The 26,328-nt window shown below is 38.4% G+C and overlaps 1 protein-coding gene across 16 annotated transcripts in view; it reads right to left on the bottom strand.

Moving 5' to 3' along the window:
* Positions 1 to 3,114: 3,114 nt before the first annotated feature.
* Positions 3,115 to 26,328, bottom strand: part of sorbs2a (sorbin and SH3 domain containing 2a) — a 90,259-nt gene continuing 67,045 nt past the window's right edge. For 11 of the 16 annotated variants that reach the window (XM_055205661.2, XM_055205668.2, XM_055205658.2 and 8 more), the window contains 13 exons: positions 24,758 to 24,804; positions 23,037 to 23,197; positions 20,719 to 22,374; positions 19,377 to 19,438; positions 19,062 to 19,159; positions 18,412 to 18,526; positions 18,091 to 18,219; positions 15,927 to 16,097; positions 14,736 to 15,539; positions 13,268 to 14,164; positions 8,586 to 8,623; positions 8,385 to 8,491; positions 3,115 to 5,266 (listed from right to left, as the gene is read on the bottom strand). In XM_055205661.2, the coding sequence (XP_055061636.2) occupies positions 5,205 to 5,266; positions 8,385 to 8,491; positions 8,586 to 8,623; positions 13,268 to 14,164; positions 14,736 to 15,539; positions 15,927 to 16,097; positions 18,091 to 18,219; positions 18,412 to 18,526; positions 19,062 to 19,159; positions 19,377 to 19,438; positions 20,719 to 22,374; positions 23,037 to 23,197; positions 24,758 to 24,804 (4,347 nt within the window). In that variant the 3' untranslated portion in view covers positions 3,115 to 5,204. The other 5 variants (XM_055205663.2, XM_055205675.2, XM_055205677.2 and 2 more) reach the window with 5 other exon arrangements.

Below are 26,328 nucleotides of genomic sequence, written 5' to 3'. Positions count from 1 at the left end.
TTGCTCTCAGTAATGATGCACTAAATTCTCCATGACTCCAAATGTAAACTTTAATAACTTAAGTTTCCTTTTTTTCTATGTATTTTGAAGCATTCCTTTAAACAAATACCATCATTAAAAAGACTGCACTCTGTTATAATCCAAGTGAACTTTTTTCTAACTATAGAGTATATCCACTGGGACATTGGCAGAAATTAGATTTTAGCAAGCGTGATTGGTTTATTCCATATAAGGTTTTCGGTATGTGGCCAAAGAAAATAAAAAAGTCACAGAGTAAATCTGATCCTCATAATCCCTCTGGCTACACCGACTGCATGGCCTTTGCTAAAGCCTTCATCTGTGTATTTGCAGCCAATGTGCTTCTGCACTATCAAAGTTTAATATTACTAACAAAAATGTAAGGATTTACAATTTATCACTGATTATATCAGTATCGGACGAAATAAATCAGATTTATAAGCAAATTGCAGGTGCGCAGTACTTACCATTAGGTTTTTGACTGGCGCTTTCCACATGACATGAGACACCTGTAAACGGTGGCATATATTGATGGTATCAACTATGTCATATTGATAAACTATAGTGCTTCCATTGTAACTTCCTCCAATGCCTGCAGTGTATTTAGAAGATAAAGCACATTATTCCAAAGAGAAAGCAAACTTTATCAAATGTTACAAAATTAAACAATTATAAAATAAAATGTTTGATTGAGACACAACATGTAAAGCTGCAAGTATATTATATCTACAGTACACTGGTGGAAATTGGAGTTCCCAGGCATGACAGTGGGGTCTCATTTTGACCCACTCATAGGTTAAGAACAACCCAGATTTTTTGTGATGTATGGTAGTATAGATGGTGTATTCCTAATGGACTGGCCACCTATCTAGGGTATTTCCCTTTGGCCTGCCAATAGCATGCTACTATAGGTTGCACTCCTTATGACCCTACAAGTGGCAAAAAACCTGATGATTCTAACATAGATCAGACTTTTCAGAAAAACGTAATTATGCGAATGTATGATTCAACGCATAATCAGCCATAGTCTGCATTTTTTCAAATACGCCGCAGCATAAATGGCAGTTTTCCGTGTGCAAAATATGCGGGGCTTGCATGATTTCATAATCCCCGCATTTTCGTAGCAAAAATCACATATATCTTAGCAGTAAGTTGAAAAATGTTGCATTTACTTCACACAAGCGCAGCCATATCACCTGTTGCCATGGGAACGTTGTAAAGTGACGTTGTGTGACGTGAACATCATTAAAAAGCTGCAAAAGCTCCAAACAGTTTTTCATCACATAAAAATGCATAAATATTCCGCATATTCCATCACATTGCCGCAAGATCAAGGATTTTTGCCCGCAACAATCACAAAAAACTCTTGTGTTTTTCTGGAAGGACTGATAGATTGTTTCATCTGAAGTTGAAAAAATTGTTTGTTTATGTTGTCACTGCTGAATCCATTCATCCCTATTAAACCAGCATGGTATTTTACTGTAATGACTGTAGTGTATTTTTACTTTTATCATAGGTACACTTACCTAAAGGATTATTAGGAACACCTGTTCAATTTCTTATTAATGCAATTATCTAATCAACCAATCACATTGCAGTTGCTTCAATGAATTTAGGAGTGTGGTCCTGGTTATGACAATCTCCTGCTGAACTACAAACTGAATGTCAGAATGGGAAAGAAAGGTGATTTAAGCAATTTTAAGTGTGGCATGGTTGTTGGTGCCAGACGGGCCGTCTGAGTATTTCACAATCTGCTAAATTACTGGGATTTTCACGCACAACCATTTCTAGGGTTTACAAAGAGTGGCGTGAAAAGGGAAAAACATCCAGTATGCGGCAGTCCTGTGGGCGAAAATGCCTTGTTGATGTTAGAGGTTAAAGGAGAATGGCCCGACTGATTCAAGCTGAAAGAAGAGCAACTTTGACTGAAATAACCACTTGTTACAACTGAAGTATGCAGCAAAGCATTTGTAAAGCCACAACACGCACAACCTTGAGGCGGATGGACTACAACAGCAGAAGACCCCACCGGGTACCACTCATCTCCACTACAAACAGGAAAAAGAGGCTACAATTTGCACAAGCTCACCAAAATTGAACAGTTGAAGGTTGGAAAAATGTTGCCTGGTCTGATGAGTCTAGATTTCTGTTGAGACATTCAGATGGTAGAGTCAGAATTCAGCGTAAACAGAATGAGAACATGGATCCATCATGCCTTGTCACCACTGTGCAGGCTGCTGGTGGTGGTGTAATTGTGTGGGGGATGCTTCTTGGCACACTTTAGGCCCCTTAGTGCAAATTGGGCATCGTTTAAATGCCACGGCCTACCTGAGCATTGTTTCGGACCATGTCTATCCCTTTATGACCACTTTGTACCCATCCTCTGATAGCTACTTCCAGCAGGATATTGCATCATGTCACAAAGCTTGAATGATTTCAAATTGGTTTCTTGAACATGACAATGAGTTCACTGTACTAAAAATGGCCCCCACAGTCACCAGATCTCAACCCAATAGAGCATCTTTGGGGTGTGGTGGAACGGGAGCTTCGTGCCCTGGATGTGCATCCCACAAATCTCCATCAACTGCAAGATGCTATCCTATCAATATGGGCCAACATTTCTAAAGAATGCTTTCAGCACCTTGTTGAATCAATGCCACATAGAATTAAGGCAGTTCTGAAGGTGAAAGTGGGTCAAACACAGTATTAGGATAGTGTTCCTAATAATCCTTTAGGTGAGTGTATATCTACAGTACAATCTCAGTATTTAGGTAAAAAATAAAAAGTAAGACAGGACATTTAAAAATTTTTCAAACTCATCAGCTCAAAAGCTTATAAGGAATAAATATCATACAAAAGGTTCAGTCCTTAGTAAAATAGTTTGTGGCTCTAGCATAGGCAAACGGAAAAAATCCCGTGACGCCAGTTTGACTAAAGTGTGTATCGGAAGAAAGTCATTTATTAATCCAAAAAAATATTCCTGACCTACTTTTTTGCATACATTTTCTTTTTGCACCAAAGAGATTAAGTGTGTATAATATATTTGGCACATGGGATGGATAACAAAGATGAAAGAAATCAAAATGAGATGCAGAGTGTGAAAAGAAGGACTTTATAATGTACTGTATGTGAAATTCATGTACAGTAAAATACAAAAAAAATGACACAAAGTCAAATGTCAACAAACACAGCAGTGAAGCTAGAAAAAGCAAATAGTGTAATAAAAAAGGTGAAGTGTGCAATTTTATGCTATTGTTACTCAAACAAGTTTTTATACACTCCCCTTGAACATCTAATGGCCAGAAAAACAGTCCCACCACAATCCTTATGTCATTGGTTGAGCTAATATCAGCCTGCTCAAACAAACAGAGCAATGTTTTGATAACGCCACAAAGTAACAAAATGTAAGCTTTTGGGGGAAAAAAATGCAAATGGCTTACTTACAGTTTTAAGCGTCAAAAGTTGTAAAATTACACACTTCAGCTTTAAAGAAAATATAATACAATTGTGTTTAAGGTGCTTTAGGATTGCTCTGCTGTGTGCGAAATTCATAGACACACTTCTCATATACTGAATATTTGTACAGGTCAAAGCCAATGCAACACAAGCTATATGCTTTCAAATGAGAACACAATAACACAAGTGATACACTTAGTGCAGAAAATACTGATATCCAAATCCTTCAAACTAAACATGAAGCTTCATTTGACCCAAATGTCAGAAAACTATAATAAACAAAGACCACCAGCTCTCTCTGTTAAAGAGTATGATGCAGTTTTATGAATCCTTTGAATTGAAGTTACATTGTGTAAGTGATAAACAACTTTGAATGAAAATCAGTAATTTTTTATATTTTGTGGAATTTTACAGAAAAAGTTTAAATATACTGTAGCAGTTTCACCTTGTTATTGTAACAACGCCATTCATTTCTTATACAAGCAGTGACTTCATCGTATTATACATGATTTCTTACCATAGGAAAGTCAGGTGACTAACTCACCTGGTTTATGATTCAAAAACTTTGAAGTAAAAATTAGAAAACAAGCTCATTGATCAAACATTTAAGTTAGCAAATTTAAAAAAAGCACATTTCTTCTTCAGAATGTTCATTTTCGTTCTTTAAAGGTGCACTGTGTAACTTTTAGGAGGATCTCTTGACAGAAATGTTATATATTATAAATAGCTATATTATCAGTGGTGTATAAAGACCTAACATAATGAACTGTTATGTTTTTATTACCCTAGGTTTTGAATGAGGCATTTTTATTTACATACACAACGGGTCCCCTTACATGAAAGTGGCCATTTTGCACCGGCATATTTCTACAGTAGCCCTAAATGGACAAATGGAGCTTGTTTTGTCACTATGTTGTTTCAGAAGATGACATGTTAGACCTGTGGAGGGTTGAGCTGTGGACTGAGCCGTTGGTTGCATTTCACAATTTTACAGCTAGATGCCGCTAAAATCTACACACAGCACCTTTAAATGACACTTTATACAAATACTCACAATTCACTGATAATTATTTGAACATCATCCTATATGAATGATTGCCACTTAGTAGATCTGTATGGCAAAGTCTGTTATGATTGTTTCCAAAAGTATTGATACAATTCATGTGTAAAATATCTTCTTTTAGCATGAACACTTCACTTGTTTGGCCACACAGGAGCAAACTCTCTGTGCTTTTTACACAAGTCAGTGTCCATGATGCCACTTTTCGTTTAAATCATATGATCCATACTCATCTACTGTAGAGTCTACGTTCTACACACGCTCATTCACACACAAACAGGTTAACACTGATGGCTGAGGTCTGTCACATGTATACTGATCTACTGACCTCTTCATTGCTGTCTGAATCTTTACCATCTAAACTCTGACTTACATCATCCATTAATATCACCTAAATAGTCCTAAATAACAGGAAAACGTTCAGTGTGCTGTTGTCAGATTAGCAGATGAAGGATCAGTGAAGAGAATGTGAAATGGCACAAAACAAAAGTGCTGAAGGTAAAACAAACATCAGTGGTTTGTATGTGCAGAAATGGCAGAACTTTTTGTGAAAAGTTTGTTTGTGAACACACACACACGGATACACACACTTTTTCAAAGGTGAGGTGCCTTGTTGGCCCTTCACAGTAGGCACTGGAGTGGCCGTAGTTGTGCCATTGTTTCCTATTTGTTAAAGCGGTTTAACATAGTTTCCTGGGAACGTTCCAAATAACCTTGTTCTTCGGGACGTACCTGAAAACAAAGACAAGTAAGCGTAAAAATACGAGTATTGTCCATTTTATAGCATATACATGCTAAAAAGGGATGAACCCAACCTGATGGGTTGTAATTAACCTATGCTGGGTTGTTTCAACCCGAAATGCTTTTGATTGTTGGGTCAAATATAAAAATTTTCTGGGATAATTTATTAAGTATTATTTATTAAATAAAGTCTCAATGAAATCAAAATGAAACTTTTACCTTTTAGCATAAATACGTTAGGCTTAAGGATATATGAAGTTTGGTTCCAAAACGCGATAAACGGCATTTAAAAAAATAGTTACCGCCACAATCAGTATTGTATCTGGTCAGTATTAAAAATTCTATTCTTCATTTTATGCAAAATCCGATATCCACATATGGGACAATTGATTATATATGAGTACACAGCTATAAATGGAATAGTATAATAAATGAAGAGTTTGGTTCCAAAACACGATAAACGCCTTTTTTTTAAAGTTTTTTTTAAGTTACCGCCAAAATCAGTATTGTATCTGGTCAGCATTAAAAATTCAATTCTTCATTTTACAAAAAATCGAACAAACGCCAGTCCTCCTCCTCTGCAGAATGCAATAAATCCGCTCAACAAATCACAGTGCACCATTCCACGCATTGTAAATAATAATGGCGGCTTTGAATACACACAGAATCCTAGTTTTCCTCATCTACTTGTACTTCGTGATCAACAAACAAACAAAAACAAAATAGTAATTTTGATGGCATATTCCACTAGTCAATAGAGCTGCACGATTAATCGTTAAAATATCGTAATCTCGATTCGACTTCTCAAACGATCTTAATCCAGCATTTCGACGATTCAGGTAATTATATTTTTAAGGAGGAAAGAAGCAGTTTCGGCAGTTCTCTCGACAACACGCAATCACAGCGGCCGGGATGAGGTCTTGACATTACATTTATTGCGCAAACCAGATGTGCTTGTGTTCGCTCCACTGGTACAGTGGATGCTTTCGCCCGAATTCGCAGAGAAGTTAGACATATAGAAACAGAAACTAAAGAGAATGGGTGAGGCAGAGCAATGCGCAGGTACGTCTGACAAGAACCTTGACGTTGTTTTAGTACCAAAAAGAGGATCTTATTCCGGATCTTATCCCTTCCGAAAGGGTTTTTAGCATGGGGGAAACATTCATTGGCTGCGTCCAAATAACCACACTTGCTGTCTTTGCACTTGACCACTTGACTGCTTACATTACGTTTTCCTGTATTTGGCCCAAGTAGCTAGTGGGCGTGAATTTTAAGTGTGCATGTAGATTTATTCAACCGATAGACGTTCACGCCGGCAGCGAGAGCATCAAAAACGCTGTCAATGTACCGTGACGCTCGAATGCATTCTCTGGAATCCTCTCAAGTGGAGGTTTCTGCCTTGCGATTGGTTGCCGTCGAACTGTGTCATACCTCATTACCATAAAGTAATGTTAATCCATGTCTACTTAAAATGTATATTAAATTTTTTTTCTTTAAATAAAATGAATACATAATCACTCTACAATTAACATTAACTGAATTTAAAGATTATGTACACTTATCTGAAACTTTCAGAAGCATAATTCTTTGCACCTGTAAAAACTAATGTTCAGGGGTTGAACATCTTTAAAGTTAACAAAGTTCTTGAGAATCGTGAGAGAATCGTGCTCTTTATTTTAAGCAAAAGAATCATGATTCTCATTTTATACAGCTCTACTAGTCAACTAAATGAATATAACATGGCAAAGATGAATGCACATTTATATATTAATTCAATAGATTTATAGCATTTTGAAAAAATAACTGTCATGGATTTATTGCATTTTGTGGAAAAAATAATCAGTTTTTATAATAAATCTTTGAAAATCAAATTATGGATTTGAATTTTTACTGTTTTTTAACATACAGATGCTATGTGAAAGTTTGTAACAGAAAATAGTTTTTTTTATTTTGTCAATTTCTTGGTATAGAAAACACATTTTTACCCAAATTAGTCAAAATGGATTTATTGCGTTTCGGAACCAAACTCTTCATACATAAACCGATATGATCTTAAACGCTCACAAAATTCAGAAAACATAAGCATTCAAAACGTAGAATTTGAGACGTGCGCTAAAAGTCTAGAATTTTATGACATCATCCTACACTTTAGCTTCTCATCAAATTTCCTGTCCAATTAAATGCTCTCTAGACGCTAAAGCGTCCCACCTGAAATTACAAGCGCCTGAAATAAGACATTTACTAGTTTTTATCGTAGTGCACTATCTAGTGGATAAGAACTTATCCAACAGTGTAAATATGCTTTACATTGGGGGTGAATAAAGTCTGATATCGCGTCAGCATCATGTAAACTGCTTATACGTATACACAAGCAGGGTACTCTGGGTCCAGCGCGATAGCACAGAGCGGATCATATGTGCAAATCTACGCCAAAAACAGTGCAGAGGAAATAAAACATCACAAACAGCTAGACAGCCTTAACATTATAAACACCACTGTTGAGTAGATGAGAAGCAAAAACTGCTACTTACACACAAGCATAAATTGCACATCAATGTTATCATATTTTTATATTGATATATATATATACTTTCATTTTATACCTAAATCGGGACTCTATTAGACTTTATTATAATACAGATGTGGTGCTCACAAGCTGTCAAATGTGACTTTGCCAGACTGTGCCTTAAACCAGTGGTTTTCAAACTGGGGGCCGCGAGATGGTGCCAGGGGGGTCTCGGTTTTATGACCTTTTATAAAATACATTAATTTATCATGAATTCTGTGTAATTAAACCTAAAAAATAATAAGCCAACTAACCAACAGCACTACTAGGTATAATTTGATATGTTTTGTTTAATTAAAATATTACATTTAAAAACTGTTTTTGTCATAAAAAAATTTTCGGAGGGCCGCAAAAAAATGCACTGTACACAAGGGGGCCCGCACGCTGAAAAATTTGGGAACCACTGCCTTAAACAAAACGCTATTTTTTTTTTAAGAGGGAGTGTCTTCTTGATAGTTTCGCACTGACTTCCTGTTTCAGTTAAAAGCATGTCATGTTAAAAATATGTAGTTTTCATAGCTAGTAACTTTAAAGTATTCTTACCCACAAACCAGCCATCATCACATTTGTCTATGACATCAACAACGTCCCCTTCCTTTAGCTCCAGCTCATCCTCGTTACGAGGTACGTAATTGTATACAACTTGAAACCTTGAGAAACATTGAAACAACGTTTTTTAAACATTCTGCTGGAAAATTTACAGCTAGATTGCAGATGAAAAATTAAAAATATACAACTTGAAACGGGTCACCACTTGCATGCGACGAATCCTGCATCATTTTCTATGAGGGTAAAGAGAGAGAAAGAGAGAAATAGAGAGAAGAAGAATCAGTATAGTGTATATAACACATCCACGGGTCAGTAAATCACACCAAATCCAGGCACAGGACGTCATTCTGTAAGTCTTTATCTACAAAGAGCTTAGAGAAGACCCGATATGTTATAATTCACACAGAGAGGAAATCCACCAATGACGTGAACCCCAAAGAAATACAATGTAAAGGATTAGAATGGACTTCATTTCCCAGCCGCCAATGCTGCTAGTGTCACAGCACACTCCATCCTACCCTCCGCACTTTACTGGGTGATATACTGGGAGATAAACAGCGCCTCCTGGTGGAAATGGGGCTACGGGGTGGCTTACCATCAAGCACCCCTTCCTGCTTATAAACTGTCTGCAAGAATCAAATGCATGAAAACCATCAGCAAAGATCAGCAGCCTCGTATAAATCCAATGCAGGATTATTCACATCCCCACTCATGTTAATCTCATGTACACATGCCGAATATTTTTGTCAATCAGTATTTTTTCCTGCTTTAGTTAGATATATTTAAAGCAAGATATTTATGTATTTTATAGACGCTTTTATCCAAAGCGACTTACAATGCATTTAATCTATACACCCTTGGATTGAACCCATGACCTTTGTGTTGGTAACACAATGTTTTATCAGTCGAGACCCTACAAGAACCCTACTGTTTAAAAATGAAATTCATAGGTTCATTTTTCCATACCCCATCTTTATACTCACATTGATGTTTAAAGGTGGAGTGGACAATGTTTGAAAGCCAATGTTGACATTTGATATCACCTAAACAAACATGTCCCTACCCTAATAGAATCTGCACCTTCTTTTGACAGACACGCCCCACACATACGTAACCCCGGCAAGGATGTTGGTAAGTAAGCACGCCCCTTACTGCTGATTGGCTACAAGTGAGTTTTGTTAGGCAGCCCAACTCCCTTTTCCAAAGCAATTTTCAAACATTGTGCACTCCCCCTTTAAGCCAAAAAGATTTATGCAAAAAAATACTTGGCATGTCTTGTCATTTTTTTGAGCAGCTTAAGGTCGTATCCTAAAATGCTGTTCTGGGATCTTATTTTTTATTATTCAGTTCAAGATCAAAATATTTTGTAAAGTCAAATATAAATTTTTCTATTTTTTATTAATTTTCTTTTTTTTGAGAAGTTGCCCGTCAGCATTTTTTGAGATTTTCATAAAAGTTTCACAAAATGCCTTCCAGGAAAATTTTCTTCTAAAAAATATAAACAAATATACAAATACATCAAATGAAAGAACAGACCCTCTGCTTTCAAACAAACAAAACGGAAAAAAGTTTCATCCTATCTTTATGTTTTTCTCTGTTTATAAACTCTTAAATATGGGTATTTTTCTTAAAGCCCCACTGTGTAGGATCTACTCCCATCTAGCGGTAAAACTCTATATGACAACCAACTGATTATTACTTTCTAACCCCCCCCCATTCGGAACACGTTTTAACTAGTACGGTGGCCCTGTCATGCCAAGGTTAACAAGGCTTCCAGTAGCTAAAGCAAAAGCATTGAAAAAAAATGAACAATTTGCATTGTCCTTTGCCTGTGATCCGTCAAAGCACACAGATTTATGTTAAACATGTAAAAAGTCTGATTGTCATGATATGTCCGCTTAAAATCACATACAAAAAGCAACCATAAACGTAGACACTCCTTTTTCATCCACGCGAGGAAAAATATCACAGGGGCTGTTACACTTGGTATTTAGATGCGTTTTCGTCGATCAGATCACAAGTGGACGAGAGAAAGACATTACGTTTACACTTGGTGTTTAAATCTGTCTCTTTTTGTCCATTTTCAACCGCTTCTTTCCAGATTACTGAGGAGATGGTCTGTGGACGAGTTCCTCTCCTGTCATTTAATCATGAGCTGGAGTAATGACGGGTTTAAATGGACGCGAAACTAATATGTCAGAGTCCAATGCTTATGTTTTAAGTAAAGGTTACATGTCCGTGTATATGTAAGAGCTTTCTCTGATATTGGTGAAATAAGATCGCACAACTTTCACACGCTTGTAAAATGAAACGAAAGACGCGCAGATCAGCGGCGTTTTATCAATGAAAGGCTAAAAATAGCGCTGTCACCGTGTGTTTGTGCTACGTTAGAGGTCAGAAAAGATGAAAAACATTTATCTCAGTACCTCAGATTACATAAATGGGCGGAGAGACGGCGTGTGGCTGTTCGAACACATTAAACCACATGCGTGTTTACACTAACTGCATAACCATGCTATAGTTAGCCAAGGAACTATAAAACTTCAAGTTTACAACATAGACTGTATAGATGTAAACGAATATGCTGAATTACCTGTGGTGAAAATAGAAAGTAGCAACTTCATTGTCCATTGAGGCTCATCTTGGAAAACTAACTCCAATATGACTTTGGTCTTGATGTTTTTCCTGTCCCGTTGTCGTTTAAAATCCCCATTTCGCTTCCTTGGCGACTTGTTTTAATGTCCTCGAGAATATGTCTTCAACAGGCTTTCAAATCAAAGCATTAGATCGCAGGTTTATCCTGGCGTGCGGCCGAAGGATTCAGTCTACGCAGGTCGCATATCCGGGCTGCATACGTCATCAAGCCTGGTTTATTTAAATTAACTGAGCATTACATTCGCAAGTCATAAGCATATTACATCAATTTACAATTAACTAAGAATAATTGTCAGCTTTATAATTGTTAATATTCTGAAATAAGTCTGTCTTGATGACGTATACCGCCTACACATGCAACCTCCGTGCAACCAGCGTGAGTGTAGTCTGAAAGCGCGAAAGGCGGAGCTTGAATTTCAGGAATGTCTCTCGTCGGCGAATGTATTTCAAAGATGGAGGCACAACATGGATTCAGCCAGAGAGCGACTCGACCGTATGTATTTTAAATAGCAGATTCTACACTTACGAGAACACTTTGATTAGTGGGGTGGGCGTAATTACACATGAATGAGCACATACTTTTGAAAGAAAACATGGGTTTTTGCTAAGAATTAACTAAAAATAGTACACAGTGGAGCTTTAAAAAATACAACATTTTGAGCAAAAAGATGAAATAATTGAAATTTTGTGAAGGAAATTTGTTAGAGATCAGATTCAGAACGATTATCAAAACATACACGGAGTGTAAAATTTATAAATATTTTTTGCTTTAGTTTTTTTATAAATTGGGTAATCCATATTTATCCACCTAGTGGACAATCACGGTATTACAGTTTACCATAAAAACTCACCAGGAACACGTTTTTTTTAGGCAAATGTTTTCTCTTAAGTGTTGAGATATTTCGTCAATGGCGGGGAATGAGTTAAAGAAATAATATGTTAGCATATGAACGTATTTTAGTGTATCATGTTTTCGAAAGGACGGAAGACAGTCTTCAGTTATCTTGGTTTAAGGATGTTTAGAATTTTGCTGGAAAATAAGACACAAACACTGATAAAGAAAATATTTTTCCTAGTGTGATGTTAATTCCATTTTACTTTTAACCGTCATGCCAAAGTCTTAACCCTGAAGAACTCACAGGGTCAAATTTGGCCAATGTTAATTGCTGACACATTTTTTTGGGTTCTCCAGGGTTAAATTATTAGGGATTTGATATGTGCAGTCCAAGAAAGACACACATGCGAACACGCTGTATCTAAAGTAGGGATGCACCGATAGGATTTTTTGGGCCGATACCGATTCTGATTTAAACAGACAACTTGTGGCCCATACCGATGCCGATACCGATATTAAACACTTGTATACCATACTATACAGTTGGTCTATTAGCTAGTTCATTTCTGCATCAAATTATTTTTACTGAACATGAATTGGATCTAATTAACATTCAACTGACCAACATAATAAGAGAGGCACAAATTAAGCTAAAACAAATATAATAAGACAGCATGACAACCTTCAAAGGTGGTTTTTGCTATTCAGCATTTATTTTATTAACAACATCAACTCATTTTTTACATATAATGGATTTCTTTATGCAGTTAATTCATAAACAATCGGTATCAGCCTTTCTCGTGCTATTGCCGATATGCAGATGGTTTCAAATTCATCAAAAATCGGCCGATAAATATCGGTGGCCGATACATCGGTGCATCACTAATCTAAAGCTTAGTCAAGACAGATGCTATATAATAAAATCTAGGCTAGTTCCTAGAGGCAATTGTTCAAATGACTGTACTGTTGCATACACTAAAAACAGTGTACATCTCTTTCACAACCCCGTCTTCATTCATCTAATGAATAAGGTCAACTGCATGCATATTCACACTCACACAATTCTGTATAGTTAAAGGTATAGCGGAGGATTTTCTCGAATTTTAGAAAAGAACCGCCTTCTCCACGTTTTAAAAAATGCAATTGCACAACACTCCTGATTGACATTAAGGAGGACCAATAGTGTTGATGATCCACCCGGAAATAGAAAATCCTCCGCAATACCTTTAAACTGTAAGTAAATCATGGGGCTTGATTCACCACACACGACCAGACATATTGCAGCGCCTTATACATCAACTCATACACACATGCTCCCCACAGCAACCTTGCTTTTTTGTTAAAATATACACAAGAAAAGCTTTCTTTCTTTCTTTCACTATTTTACCTTGATCTTAGGAGAGCGAGGCTGTGAACGAGGAGAGAGGGGAGGAACAGAGGGAGATGATGGTGGGATGGATGGAGAGGTTTGAGAAGGGACAGAGGGAGAGGAAGAAGCAGAGCAGCGAGGAGCAGAAGAAGATGATGGAGTTAGATCTGAGGAAAACTGAGATGGAGGAGGAGAAGGGGGAGGAGAGGGAGAGGAGGGGGGAGAGGCGGGGATGGTTGGTAGACGAGGCTTGCTGGAAGAATAAAGAGGAGGATGAGAAGGAATTGGAGATGAAGGAGGAGATGGAGGGATATGGGATGAGTGAGGAGAAGATGATGGACAGTTAGAGGTTACGATTTGAGATGAGACATTAGTGGATGTGGTAAGAGATGAGGAATGTTGAGGATGGACAGAAGAATGGAGGAGGGGTGGAGAGGACAGAGGAGATGAAGGGCATTGAGAAATAGGAGGTGAAGATGACAGAGGAGAACACACTGGTAAGGAAGATGGGAGAAGTGGTGAGGAAAGTGGAGACACTTTCAATGCAGGAGTCGAAGGAGGAGAAGATGATGAAGGGATTGGAGTGAAAGGTGGAGGTGAAGGAGGGGGAGAGGAGACAGATAATGGAGGGAGAGGAGAGTCTGAAGGGGAAGACAACGAGGAAGATGGAAGGACAGAGAAAGAAGAGGGTATCAAAGAAAGTGTGGATGGAGGTGACACGCATGGAATGGGTTTAATAGCCGACAGAGGTGAGGAGTGAACAGTCGAGTTGGATGATTTAATATGAGGAGGAGAAAAGCTAGTGGTGTAAAGAGAAAGTGAGAAATTTTGAGTGGTAAAGGGGGAGGAGGTGAAGGGGAGAGATGAAGTAATGAAAGAGGAGGTGCTGCACTGTGCAACAGATGAGGAGTCAGCCTGGCAAAAAAAGGACAGAGCTGAATATGTGTTTCCACTATGAATATATCCTACTTACAAATTTACAATTTTGGGCCTGATAGTCCACATTATTGTACATGCAAAAATATTTTAAGGTATATATTTCTTTCCTTTGAACTATTGAAATGAAAAAGTTAAATGTAATATGTAAATATATACATTAAGCCAATGTATGCCAAAACCATTAATTGAAAGCAAAAACCAAAAACTTGTTCACATGTTTTTTCTCCGTCACAACCACATGCATAGACTTGACTGCCTCATGTTGACATGCCAGTCCTAAATGCACCAAAATGTAAAATATGGCCCCTTTAATATAGCCAGTAAATTCACTGTCTGAAAACATGGTCAAAAATGGTCCCTAGCTGACAGTGGGACAGTGCCCATTTTGAAAATTGTTTTGACAGTGTATGAAATAAAAATTTTGAATAAAAAATGGGTTTTAATTGTAGTAAGAGATTTGGAATGATGATTAGAGGGTGTTCTAGTACACACAACTATAGTAAACTGTGTCATGCACTAATATAATACGTCACACAATATTCACTACCTCTTTTTTTGAAACATCATCCAAGCCTGATCTGTTGACTATTTCATCATCTTCTTCCTGTATGAACAACTCAGGAATTCCCTCCCATTTTATCTCAGTTATAGGGCTGTGAAAGTTTGACTTGTTATTTGAAATGACTGACAAGTTCTCAGTCTTTTTCTCGTAGATCTTATGACCTCTATCTGTTATATTTACTGCTTCTTGCTTTGCACTGATAGACTCAGACTTTGACCAATCCGGTAACACCTCGCGATTAACTATGCTTGCTGATTGGTTAGCCAGCCTGACTTCAAGTTCATTGTAAAGCTGACGTCTTAAAAACATGAGCTGGTCATATGGATCAGGTGTGGTTATAAGGCTTGATGGGTCATAGTTTTGACCACCACCAGGCAATTTTTGTACTGGTCTGAACAGCTCCTGGTTATGGTCTGAGATCAGTTTCTGAGGTAAACCGAAATCTAGTGATTTCAGTCTATGCCCATAGAGATGTTCATGGGAATATAGAGAAATATTTGAGGAGTCTATGATTGGTCTTTGTATGGATATGGGGGAGGACTTTGAGGAGGGGTTTTGTGGTGATGGGGTGAATTTTCTCATAGGTGGAGTAGGAGGTTGGGGGCTTGTGCATTGTAGGCCGACGGGTAAGGGAGGAGGGGTGGGGGGGACTGGACTGCCACAAGAAGACGATGGGTAAGAGGTAGAGACACCCAGTGTGAGGGATAGCCATTCGCTAGTGACTGCTCGGAGGTGTGTCCTAGTGGCATAATCGAACCACAGCAACTGGGGGGAGGAGTCTGTGTCATGCTTTAGCAGGGGGAAAGAAAGCAATTATGAGTTTATTTGCTTAAATAATGCTGTTTTGACTTTTCCTTTAAATAAGGACAGATATATAGGACAGATACAGAGTATCTTTTGATTTTTGTGCCTGTATGAAATACACAAACACACACTGAAAAAAGAAATTTAAAAAGTAACCTACTTAACTTACCCTCATCAAACAACATGAGAAGTACAGAGGTTAACAATCGTAAACGTAAAAATCCTATACAATAACACACAAACCTGCTTAAGAGGTACTGAGCACCTGAAAAGGGTGCACACCCAAAAAATATACATCATATTTGTCATATTTGTTTGTGGATGTGCATGCATTAATGTATGGATGTGTGTATAATGGTGCTGCAGTCTTACCTTCTGTGCCCTGTATGTGTGCGCGTCTCCTTGGTGACTGGGGCTCTTGGATGGGGAGCCCTTGATCACGTCAACGTAGGACACTGGAAAAATACCCTGCCTGTTTGAGCCAGGAATTTTTCCTTCATACCAATTTTGATCAACCTTCCTCAAGAGGATCACCCGTTCACCCTAAAACAGACACGTGCACATATAGGGTTAGGAATGTTTTGGGAAGAGGAAAATGTTACTGCTCAAAGGTTGCGCTTTTTAATTACTCCGGAAGCATAAATGGTGTTCCCAAATATTTCATTCCAATATTAAAACACACACATATGGGACAATTGATTCCATACAGTATGTGTATACAGCTATAAATTGAATAGTATAATAAATGAATAAACGCGAGAAACGCCATTTAAAAAAAATAATTACAGCCAAAATGAGTATTGTATCAGGTCAGTATCAGAGTATGTGAGCGGAGTGGAGTGGAAAGAATTTGCGCTCCGCGCTCAAAGCATTTCATAATAACTCCGCTCAAGCTACGCTCTGGGTGTACAATATTCCGCTCCTTGCTCCCTCCCCACGCCCTCCTTATTAACGCCTCGCTCCGTGTTCGCTCCATTGTAAATTTTAATTCTCTTTTGAAACAACACCAACCTCGTTGGCTCGTTAAAATATCAGAGTCAATTGCAGTTCTGTAGCAGACTGCGCAATTTATTGTCCAACTCTAATAAAGCATATGGCATAACTGTGTCACGGACCGCGCTGTAGCAAGGTAAATGCCGCAAATTATTTACAAATTTAAATGGCTTTTTCTTTTATTCTTTGTTGGTGGTTTAGGTTGTTAAAGCTGTATTAATACCGACCTTTAGATTTTCTTTCCAAGTGTAAGCAGAAAACGTGTGTTTTCTTGACACGTGCCTTTTAAGATTACACAAGGAATCTTTTGATGTTGTAATCACCTTCCCGCACTCGCGTTCTTCTTTGCTATCATTACCTTTTAAAATACATTTGTATTTTGCCCCATTGCACTGTAGTATTTCAGAAACTCTTTATTTCTGTCTTTCTTTAACTGTGCTTATTAATAACTTATGAATTCGTCCATCATATAATGCAAAGGCGGAAATCGCGAGGGGGTCAGTAAAATATAATTAAAAATATCATAAATAACATGATATTATATTAATTTTGTGTAATTAAACAATACAAAACAAATGCAATTGGGGCCAAAATATATGTTTAGAAACATTTTTAGTGTCCCTCCCTTGTCTCACAGTGTTTTTGGTTCTTGCTCGTGACTGAGCAATAGTGGAGCTTTTTCGAGCGAGAGAAAATCACGACGCTCCGACATTCAAAAAATCCGCTCCTCGCTCCTGGCAAAATCATCCCACTCCACTCCTCGCTCCGCTCCCACTCCGCACCGCACCGCTCACATACTCTGGTCAGTATTAAAAAAGCTAATTCTTAATTTTACACAAAATCTGATAACCGGCATGTTATTCTATCATCGTTTCTCCGTTTTTTATCCAAAACGCGATAAGCGCCAGTCCAGTGACAATGACAGTGTTATTAATATGAAAAAGTAAGTGTTTTGATTAATGCCATTAATGTTTATTTTTTTAACCAGTGTATACTAGTCAACTAAATGAATATAACATGGCAAAGATGAATGCCCATTTATATATTGATTCAATAGATTTATAGCATTTTGGAAAAAAACTTGTCAAGGATTTATTGCATTTTGTGGAAAAAATAATCAGTTTTATAATAAATCTTTAAAAATCAAATTATGGATTAGAAGTTTTTTATGTTATTATAACCTAAAGATGCTATGTGAACTTTTGTAACAGAAAATAGTGGTTTCATCTTGTCACTTTCTTGGTATAGAAAACACATTTTTACCGAAATTAGTAAAAATGGCTTTATTGCATTTTGGAACCAAAATCTTCAAATATACAGATAGCATAGCTCAGTTTAAATAGTCTTGGAAGAATATCATATAAATGAGTTCATAATGAACATTTTAAACAATTTATGTATGAAACTATGCTAAATTTATGTATGAAACTATGCTCAGATTAAAACATCTGCTTTTCATTTCATCTAATTGCAGTCTATGAGAAAAAATACATTGAAGAGATCTCATCTGACAATTTTTTTATCCTCTTGGTAAATCACTTGCCTTTCTAAGAGAAAGCTCTACTGTAGTGTCAGCATTGAAGTTGTATCGAGCTATGGCCTCTCCCATTTCTCTAACCTGAGCAGGGGGAGGAGGTCTGACAGGCTGCCTCCTCTCTGGAGATGCAACCTTCTAAAGAAGAGAATGAAAAAATGTAATAAAGAATAAATGTAGATTAGATTGTTCACAACCTGGTCAATATCTGGTGTATCTACTTTGATTGCCATAGTAACAAAACATGTGAATATAGATGTCACTGTATAAAGAAATATAAAAAACTAAATATTTATCACTGCAGTGATGAACATGAGCCAAATTACTGACCTCTACATATGAGATGGGAAAAATCCCAATCCGTCCTTTGTGTTCCCCCTCGAACCAGTTACTGTCAATCTGTCTGATGATATTGACTGCATCTCCTTTCTTAAAAGAAAGTTCCCTGCGAATACACGCACACGTGCAAAAATGTGTGAGCTTAAACATGCATTGTATAGGTCTAACAATAACACATTTAAACCAGTGACTTGTGAGTTTAGCTTGACTCCCATTACTACTTACAGATATAACAGATCGGTGATGCAATATATGACCATAATAATTAATGATGAGTCTAATAAATGTTAGTGCATATAGTGACTTGCAAATTTTAGCTAAAGATTCATAGGTGCTGACATTTCTTTAGTGGTTGTACAGGCGTCTGCATTTAAGTGAAAATATTCATGCAATGACTGACGGTTCTGCTACCAGATGCAAATTATAATAGCAGGTGATAAAGAAGCAGAAGCCCAAAAGCTAAATGCAAACATTTCTTTTCATGGCAGCCATACAGTCTGGCATCAGCAAGCTTGCAAACATGTACGAAGCAAAAAAATCAAAAAGCTGATACAGCATACCATGCTAAAACCTTCAGTGAATTGAGAACATGTTGTGACGTCATTAACATGCACCAGACAGACTCTTGGATCTATACTCACTTGGCAGACTGAGCTTTAAAATCATAAATAGCCCTGGCAGACTGTTTCTGATAGAGAAGAGAAGACAATATAAGATAGGTCATCTGCTTAGAAAAGACCTACGAGACAAGCAGAAATACCATCAGCCTAAACATTAACATTAAGCCAAGTATTGTGTAACTGTAACCAAGACGAATATGCTATTAAAGATCACAAGCAGACAAAATAGCATAAGCTTAAAATTGCTGTACAACAAGGATTCAGATTGAATATATTAGTCTTCGATTAATTCTAATGAAAAAAGTATATATTGTATAAAAGATGATAAAGTACTACCTCTCTTTCCGGTGTGAGTCTTCTGCTTTGTGGTGTAAGACGGCCCGTGTCAGACCCCTGATCTTTGGGAAAAATGAAAAGATCAATAGAACAAAAACAGGTGATAGTGTCCATGGTAACACTACATGGACGCCAGTGTGACCAAAAGGAACATTAGACAATTTAAAAATGCACATTTATTTCACATTTTGGGTCAAACAAAAACTACGAGATGATAATCAGGAGGATACATCAGCATAAAAACCGCATGCATTGAAAAAAGCCCCTTTAATATTACAGCCATCACAGAACAGTGAATCAAACAATGATTAAAAAATATAAATATAGAAAAATAAAATGAAAAGTGGCAAAACAATTGTGTACTGCATACATTAAAAAAAATAAAGATAATAGCAAGCAAAGGTAAAAAAGCATAAATTAAGCATAGTAAAAACATCATGCATACTGTAGCACGTATGGGATCATAAACATACAACCGCTGACATTTCTTTTCCACTTTAATATTTTCACATTTTTGTAAAGCACAAACACTTTAGTAAGTATGGTAACAAACATTTCTCCTTTAATATGAACAGAAAAATGAACCAATGCTGGGTTGTTTCAACCTATGACTTGACCAAATATGGACATTTATTGGTTCATTTAAACCAGCGGTTGTGTTTGTCCATATGTTACCCAACCACGAGTTGAAACAACCCAGCATTTTTTGGTGTAGACACCAGGTCTAAAGTCTGAGAATATCCTCCAAAACATTTATAATTTTTTAAGCCACAGCATCCATATTTTCTCCTCCTATTTTGTCTCAATATTACAGCTCTCTTGCTTGTTTGATATTACATACATTATACTAAGATGACAGGAGATGCCTAGCTAATATGCTTAGGGTGGCCATTCGTGCCAATTCCACCGGACACGTCCCGAACAGGATTTCGGGTGCGTTCTCCGGAAGTCACGTTGGTCGACCGCATACGTCATCAAGGTTTAATATTTCAGGTTCAATTTCAGAAAAGCAACCGTTACATTTCAAGGTAAGAATGAAACTACAATGATTGTATGTCTTAAATTTCAATTTTCTAATGTATTTTAACTGAAATGTGGGAACCTCAATGATGTATGGAGTCAAGCAACGCGACCTCCGGAGAACGCACCCGAAATCCTGCCCGGGACGCGCCCGGCGGAACCGGCACGAATAGCCAGACTAAATATGCTTCATCAAGATGCTTGATACTACAACATGGTGACTTAGTGGAAAAGAAGCGAAAGTGTTTGCATGTGTCTATTTGGGAACAACTGAGGTATTGACATAATGATACTGAAGAAAAACAAGCTTATGAGACAGCACCTGAGTAGCAGTGCGCATTAGCATTAGCATTAGAGTGCTGGTTGTTGTTGGAGGCGTCTGCATGGTGGTGTTGCTGTTGATAGGAGGCACATTGGTGGGCTCCATGGTAAGGCTGGTGGATGTGGGAAGAGGAGGGGGAGCCAGACCCTCTCTGAACCCGCAAAGAAGAGCTACGCTTGGGCACGTCTGGTAGCAATTCCTCCAGTAACCGGCGCAGTATGCTATCATCTGGCAACCTTGCTGGCCCTTGCCCCTTTTCTGCCCTTATGTGGTCATAAATGTCCTGCAACGCAGCATCTAAAGCCTCATAAATTGCGGCTTTGGATTTTGACCCCCCACCTCTGCAGTGTCGCCGATGGGTGGGTGGGGAGCCTCGCTTTCGGCGGAAAGGCACGGGGCTGACCAGGAAGGCAAGTTTGGAAAGGCCCGACTCACCTGGGGACTGCTGGCCTGGTGGAGGTGTAACAGGGCGGGAATCTTGCCGAGCCCTTTCTTGTTGGCGTTCATGCTTTAACATGGTAGTGAATCGTGTGTACGAGGCTGGACAGCGACCCTTACAGGAGCTGATGAGGTGGCGATGTTGGTAACCTTGACTCTGACCCAAGCTCTGGTGCACGTGATGGTGTCGGTGGAAACGGTGTCCGTGGTGATGATGCCCATGATGACCATAGAAGCTCTCAGATGAGGTGAGCGAGCAATGATCAAGGTCGCTCTCACTGCACAACGATGATCCTTCTATTTGGATGTCGCTTATTTCGGAAGCACACGCATCCTGTTCGCTGTCTGAGTAATCTTGATGTTGTTGGTTCTTTTCACGAACTGGCACCAGGTTATTGCTGTCTGGTCCTGATCTTGGCTGTCCCTCTGGGGGACTCCGTGCCTTTTCTGGACTGTCGTCCTCTTCCAAAAGTGATTCAACGGAAAAACGTCGCTTGGGACAACTGCTGGCCCTCGAGGACCCTGGAGTTGTGGTGCCTGAAGGGACAGTGTCATCACCAAGGTCTGGCATGGACTTCGATTTCTGGATGAGCTGCTCATACTCCGATATCCGGTTGGGTACCATTTGTCGTGGCACCTCCTGACCTAAAGATGCCCAGCCATGGAGGCTGTGCCTCTGCTGCTGCTGTTGCCGTTCCAACTCAAGGATTCGTGCACGTACAGAACGAATCACATCTGAGGGTAAGAGCTGCTCACGGTCAATGTGGTGCATGGTTTTGTAAAGCTGAAGGAAACCAGGGGCATCATGGGGCATCTTACGTCTGTGATGTCGGCGACCCCTGGGGGATGAGGTAAGACTTTTTACTTGAGGCGGTTGCGTGGCATCTTCATCAAGCAATGAACCTGTGCTCTCAGTTCGAATAGAAGTCACAGAATTCAACGTTCTTCCGTCATTACTAGCACCATGTCCATCAGACAGCAAATCATCACAGCTGCGTGATTTCAGCCGTGGTGACGTAGGGGTCGCGCCAGATTCGTCATCAGCACTGCTCCAAGTCTCAGCAGTTTCGTGTCGGCTTGTTTGCCAGCCGTTCTTGAAGCAGATGGAGCGTTTGGAGCCACGCCAGGTTGGCGTGGAGAGAGAGAGGGAATCTGTAGAGAGACGCTCCATACCTGGAGAGCTCATACAGGAAGAGAGAGACTCTGTAGCGTCTCCAGCTGTGAATCAAAACAACATCCAGCGCAGCATGATAAAGAGCAGACAGGAGAGCTGGTTAGTGAGCTTAGCTGACAGTATAAGAGACAGTGAGAGTCAGAAGAAAACAGGTTAGAGTTAGTAAGAAAACTCTTAAGTTTACAACATAAGGCAAAGAGGAAAAAGCGAAGCCTCACATTTTATGTTCTTTATCAAAAATAAATATAATACACCAGCTTTGTATAACCACCTTCATTGCCAGCTTATTATAGAGACTTATTTTGATTTCTGGTATGAAACTAATAAAACATACAGATAGGCTTTTTTATAAAAATCACTTTACCACAAATTGGCAACAAAACTAATTTAGTGCTCCACAAAAAATAACTCTTCAAGATGCTATAAGTTCTTTTATGCATACACTGTAAAAATTTGCTGTAATTATGCAGCTGGTTGCCAGTAACTTACCGAAGAAGATAAAGATTGAAATGTTTCATTTTCATTTAACTTTTTAACAAACTGTTGCCAGTAAATACCACAAATGTAAAATCTACAGTAAGTTACTGGCAGCTAGTTGCCAGTAATACCCAGTAATACTGTAATTTCTACAGAAGTTTTTTCCAGCTACACTGGAAAATCATTTAAAAATAGTAATCAGTGCTATTACTTTACGTGTTACATTTACCTTTGGCTTTAGATGGTGATGAGGGGGATGAGCGTATGGTGGGCTTCTTCAGTGACTGTGCTTTGTGGGAGTCCACTGGACGCGCATTCTGCTCACTTTTTGTGTTGGCTTGAGTGACAGATGGCTCGGACTTCCGTCTTTTCCGGTAGTCGCTTGCAGAACTAAAAAATCCCAAATAAAAAATGTAGATAAAAAAAGGTTTCTGACTTCACAATATTTATTTAAATACTACAATATATAATATTTACTCTTCAGTATTTCTGAATTTACAAAGAATTAAAAACAATATTAAACTGAAATAATTAATTCTAGAGCACATTACATCGGTTTAAAATGAAAATAAATAAATAAATAAATACAATAATATAGCATGCTTGTGTAATATTACTATTTTTATGTTTAAAGGAAAACACCACCGTTTTTCTATATTTTACTATGTTTTTGCCTCAACTTAGACAAATTAATATATACCCATCTTTTTTAATGCCTGCATTTAATATTTGTACAGTGCGTTGTGAATGTGTTAGCATTTAGCCTAGCCCCATTCATTCCTTAGGATCCAAACAGGAATTAATTTAAAGCCACCAAACACAGACTGTTACAAGTTACACGAGTAAGTATGGTGGCAAAAAAAAAGCGTGGCGATTTTTTAAGAGGATAAAAACTGAGAACTATATTGTATGGCGGAAGAGCACTTAGTTTGCAGCACTTTGACCTCGGGTGCAGTAATATTGACAGAAGTTTGAGCGAGAGGTGGTAATATTGATGGAAGTTTGAGCGAGAGGTGGAGTAGTCAGTAGTGATGATGTTACTGCGCCTGAGGTCGAAGTGCTGCAAACTAAGTGCTCTTCCGCCATGCAATATAGTTCTCCTTTTTATCCGCTTAAAAAATCGCTTTATTTTTATTTTGCGCCACCATACTTACTCGTGTAACTACTCATGTAACAGTCTTTAAATAGGCAAAACATGGAAGTTTTTGGTGGCTACTAAATTCATCCCTGTTTGGATCCTAAGGAATGAATGGGGCTAGACTAAATGCTAACACATTCACAACGCGCTGTACAAAGATTAAGTGCACAGATTGAAAAAAGATAGGTATGTATTAATTTGTTATAAGTTGAGGTAAGAACATAGCAAAATTTTGAAAAACGGTGGTGTCTTCCTTTAAACATAAAAATAATAAATGTGATACTGTCTGTGAAATCAACGCAAAAGTCTTATAATCTAATTATGTAATATGGAGCATCAAAGTTTGATTTCAATTATTGACATGGTCAATAAAGATATCAAGGTCAAATTTTCACAGAATGTTACATTACGTAATTGATTTGTTTTTATATTACATTCAATTACTAAAAAAATAATTAGCTGGGTTTTTACAGGCTGGGTATCAAATAACAAAATAACTAATTTGTTAATGGCTTATAGACCCTAACAATGTAATGACCCCATCACCTCAATACACAGAGAAAATAAACAGGAGGTATAAAGATACAAATGCAAATGACCCATAGCAAAGGATGTGAATAACTGGAAAAAACATACACACAAAATCACACATATAAATAAAGAGTTGTATATCTCTTAAACACATGAGGATATTGCATTACACTGAGGATGCTCAGCTTCTGTCCTCCAGTTGATAACCACTAAGCATCGCTCTAGAAAATAAAATAGTCTTAGGGAGAAAAACAAGGGTAAGACCCAATACAGGAACTTACCTTGAAGGCCTCTCGGGTCGTTCCGAAGGTGAGAGATAAAGTGATGACTGGAAGAGAACAGAAAACAAAAGGGATGAGTGAGATCCATGGAAACAAAGAAGCATAACATTACTCTCTCATCCTGCGCCACGCTCAAAACCTTCCCCCCGCATGCGCAAAGATAGCCGTGACTGACAAGGGTTCCATGTCTCTCTATACCACCTTAAGAGACCAGGAAAATGAACTGGGACCTCCTGCTAGAATGAAAGAGTTAATAAGACCCTCGAAACAGACCAACAAAAGCCAGCACACAAAACCGTACAGAGGCTGCACAAAGCCACGCCTCCTTTCCTTTGACACAGCCGGGGTAAATTACAACAAATCTGAACACAATACAGCAGTCTGACCGGTTAATTCTGGCTCATCCATGTGCGACTTTGATCCAATGCAAGGAGGGAGGGGCAATACTAACAACAGCGACTTTAACACAGTAATACAGGTCAATTAGAAAGCTTTACAATGAAAATCTGGCACTGGAAAGTGCATTTATGCATTGCTTCTGATGTTATATGCTAAAACACAAAATAATTTTTAAACAATGTAAAATCCTTCTCAAATAAAAAACAAAAAACAATTAACTCATTCCGATATTAAAGGAATACTCCACTTTTTTTTGAAAATAGGCTCATTTTCCAGCTCCCCTATAGTTAAACAATTGATTTTACCGTTTTGGAATCCATTTAGACCAGGGGTCTCCAACAGGTAGCTCGCGAGCTACTGGTAGCTCGCGTCTTAATTGCAGGTAGCTCGCTCGCGGGTTTATTTATTTATTTATTTTCTGTGGTTATGCCGCATTTGGATGTCTGGTTAGTTTTACAAGCGCCTGTGGTAGTAAAGACTGGGTACATGTTTGACGTCGCGTTGAGCTGTGTAGACCGGCGTATCATATGACATCAGTAATTTAACATTTATGATTCAAAAACAAACAGATAAGTCCGCGCACCCACGCCGGACGATCCGCGCAACGCGGTGAAGCCCGCGCCCCGGCAACCGGACGATCTCCGCAACGCTGTGAAGCCCGCGCCGCGGTAACCGGACGATAGGCGCAACGCTGTGAAGCCCGCGCCGGGGCAACCGGACGATCCGCGCAACGCTGTGAAGCTCGCGCCATGGCAACCGGACGATCCGCGCACATCTCGAGTCGAAGCACTATGGTTAAATGGATGCCGTCATTTTCGGATTCATTTTTGATAAAACGAAAATACAGTCGTCGTCACAGGTTCAATGGGTTATCATCTCATATTTAAACATAAAATGTCAAGAGATACCAAAAAAATGCTTGCACTGGCTGGCAACTTTTAAAAAAAAAATGCTGGCAGGAAAGAGTTCAAATCACAGTGAGTTAATAGACCGGTGTTTTATGTATAACGTGACACAAGTAGCTCTCGACCACTTTTATTTTTTAGAAAGTAGCTCTCCAATGAAAAAAGGTTGGAGACCCCTGATTTAGACGATCCCCTGGTCTGGCGGTGGCGCTTTTAGCATAGCTTAGCACAATTAATTAACCAAAGAGTTTTGATATTTTTCCTATT

This window comes from Misgurnus anguillicaudatus, chromosome 3 (assembly GCF_027580225.2).
Source record: "Misgurnus anguillicaudatus chromosome 3, ASM2758022v2, whole genome shotgun sequence".
NCBI lineage: Eukaryota > Metazoa > Chordata > Actinopteri > Cypriniformes > Cobitidae > Misgurnus > Misgurnus anguillicaudatus.
This window is presented reverse-complemented; position numbering and strand designations above follow the sequence as displayed.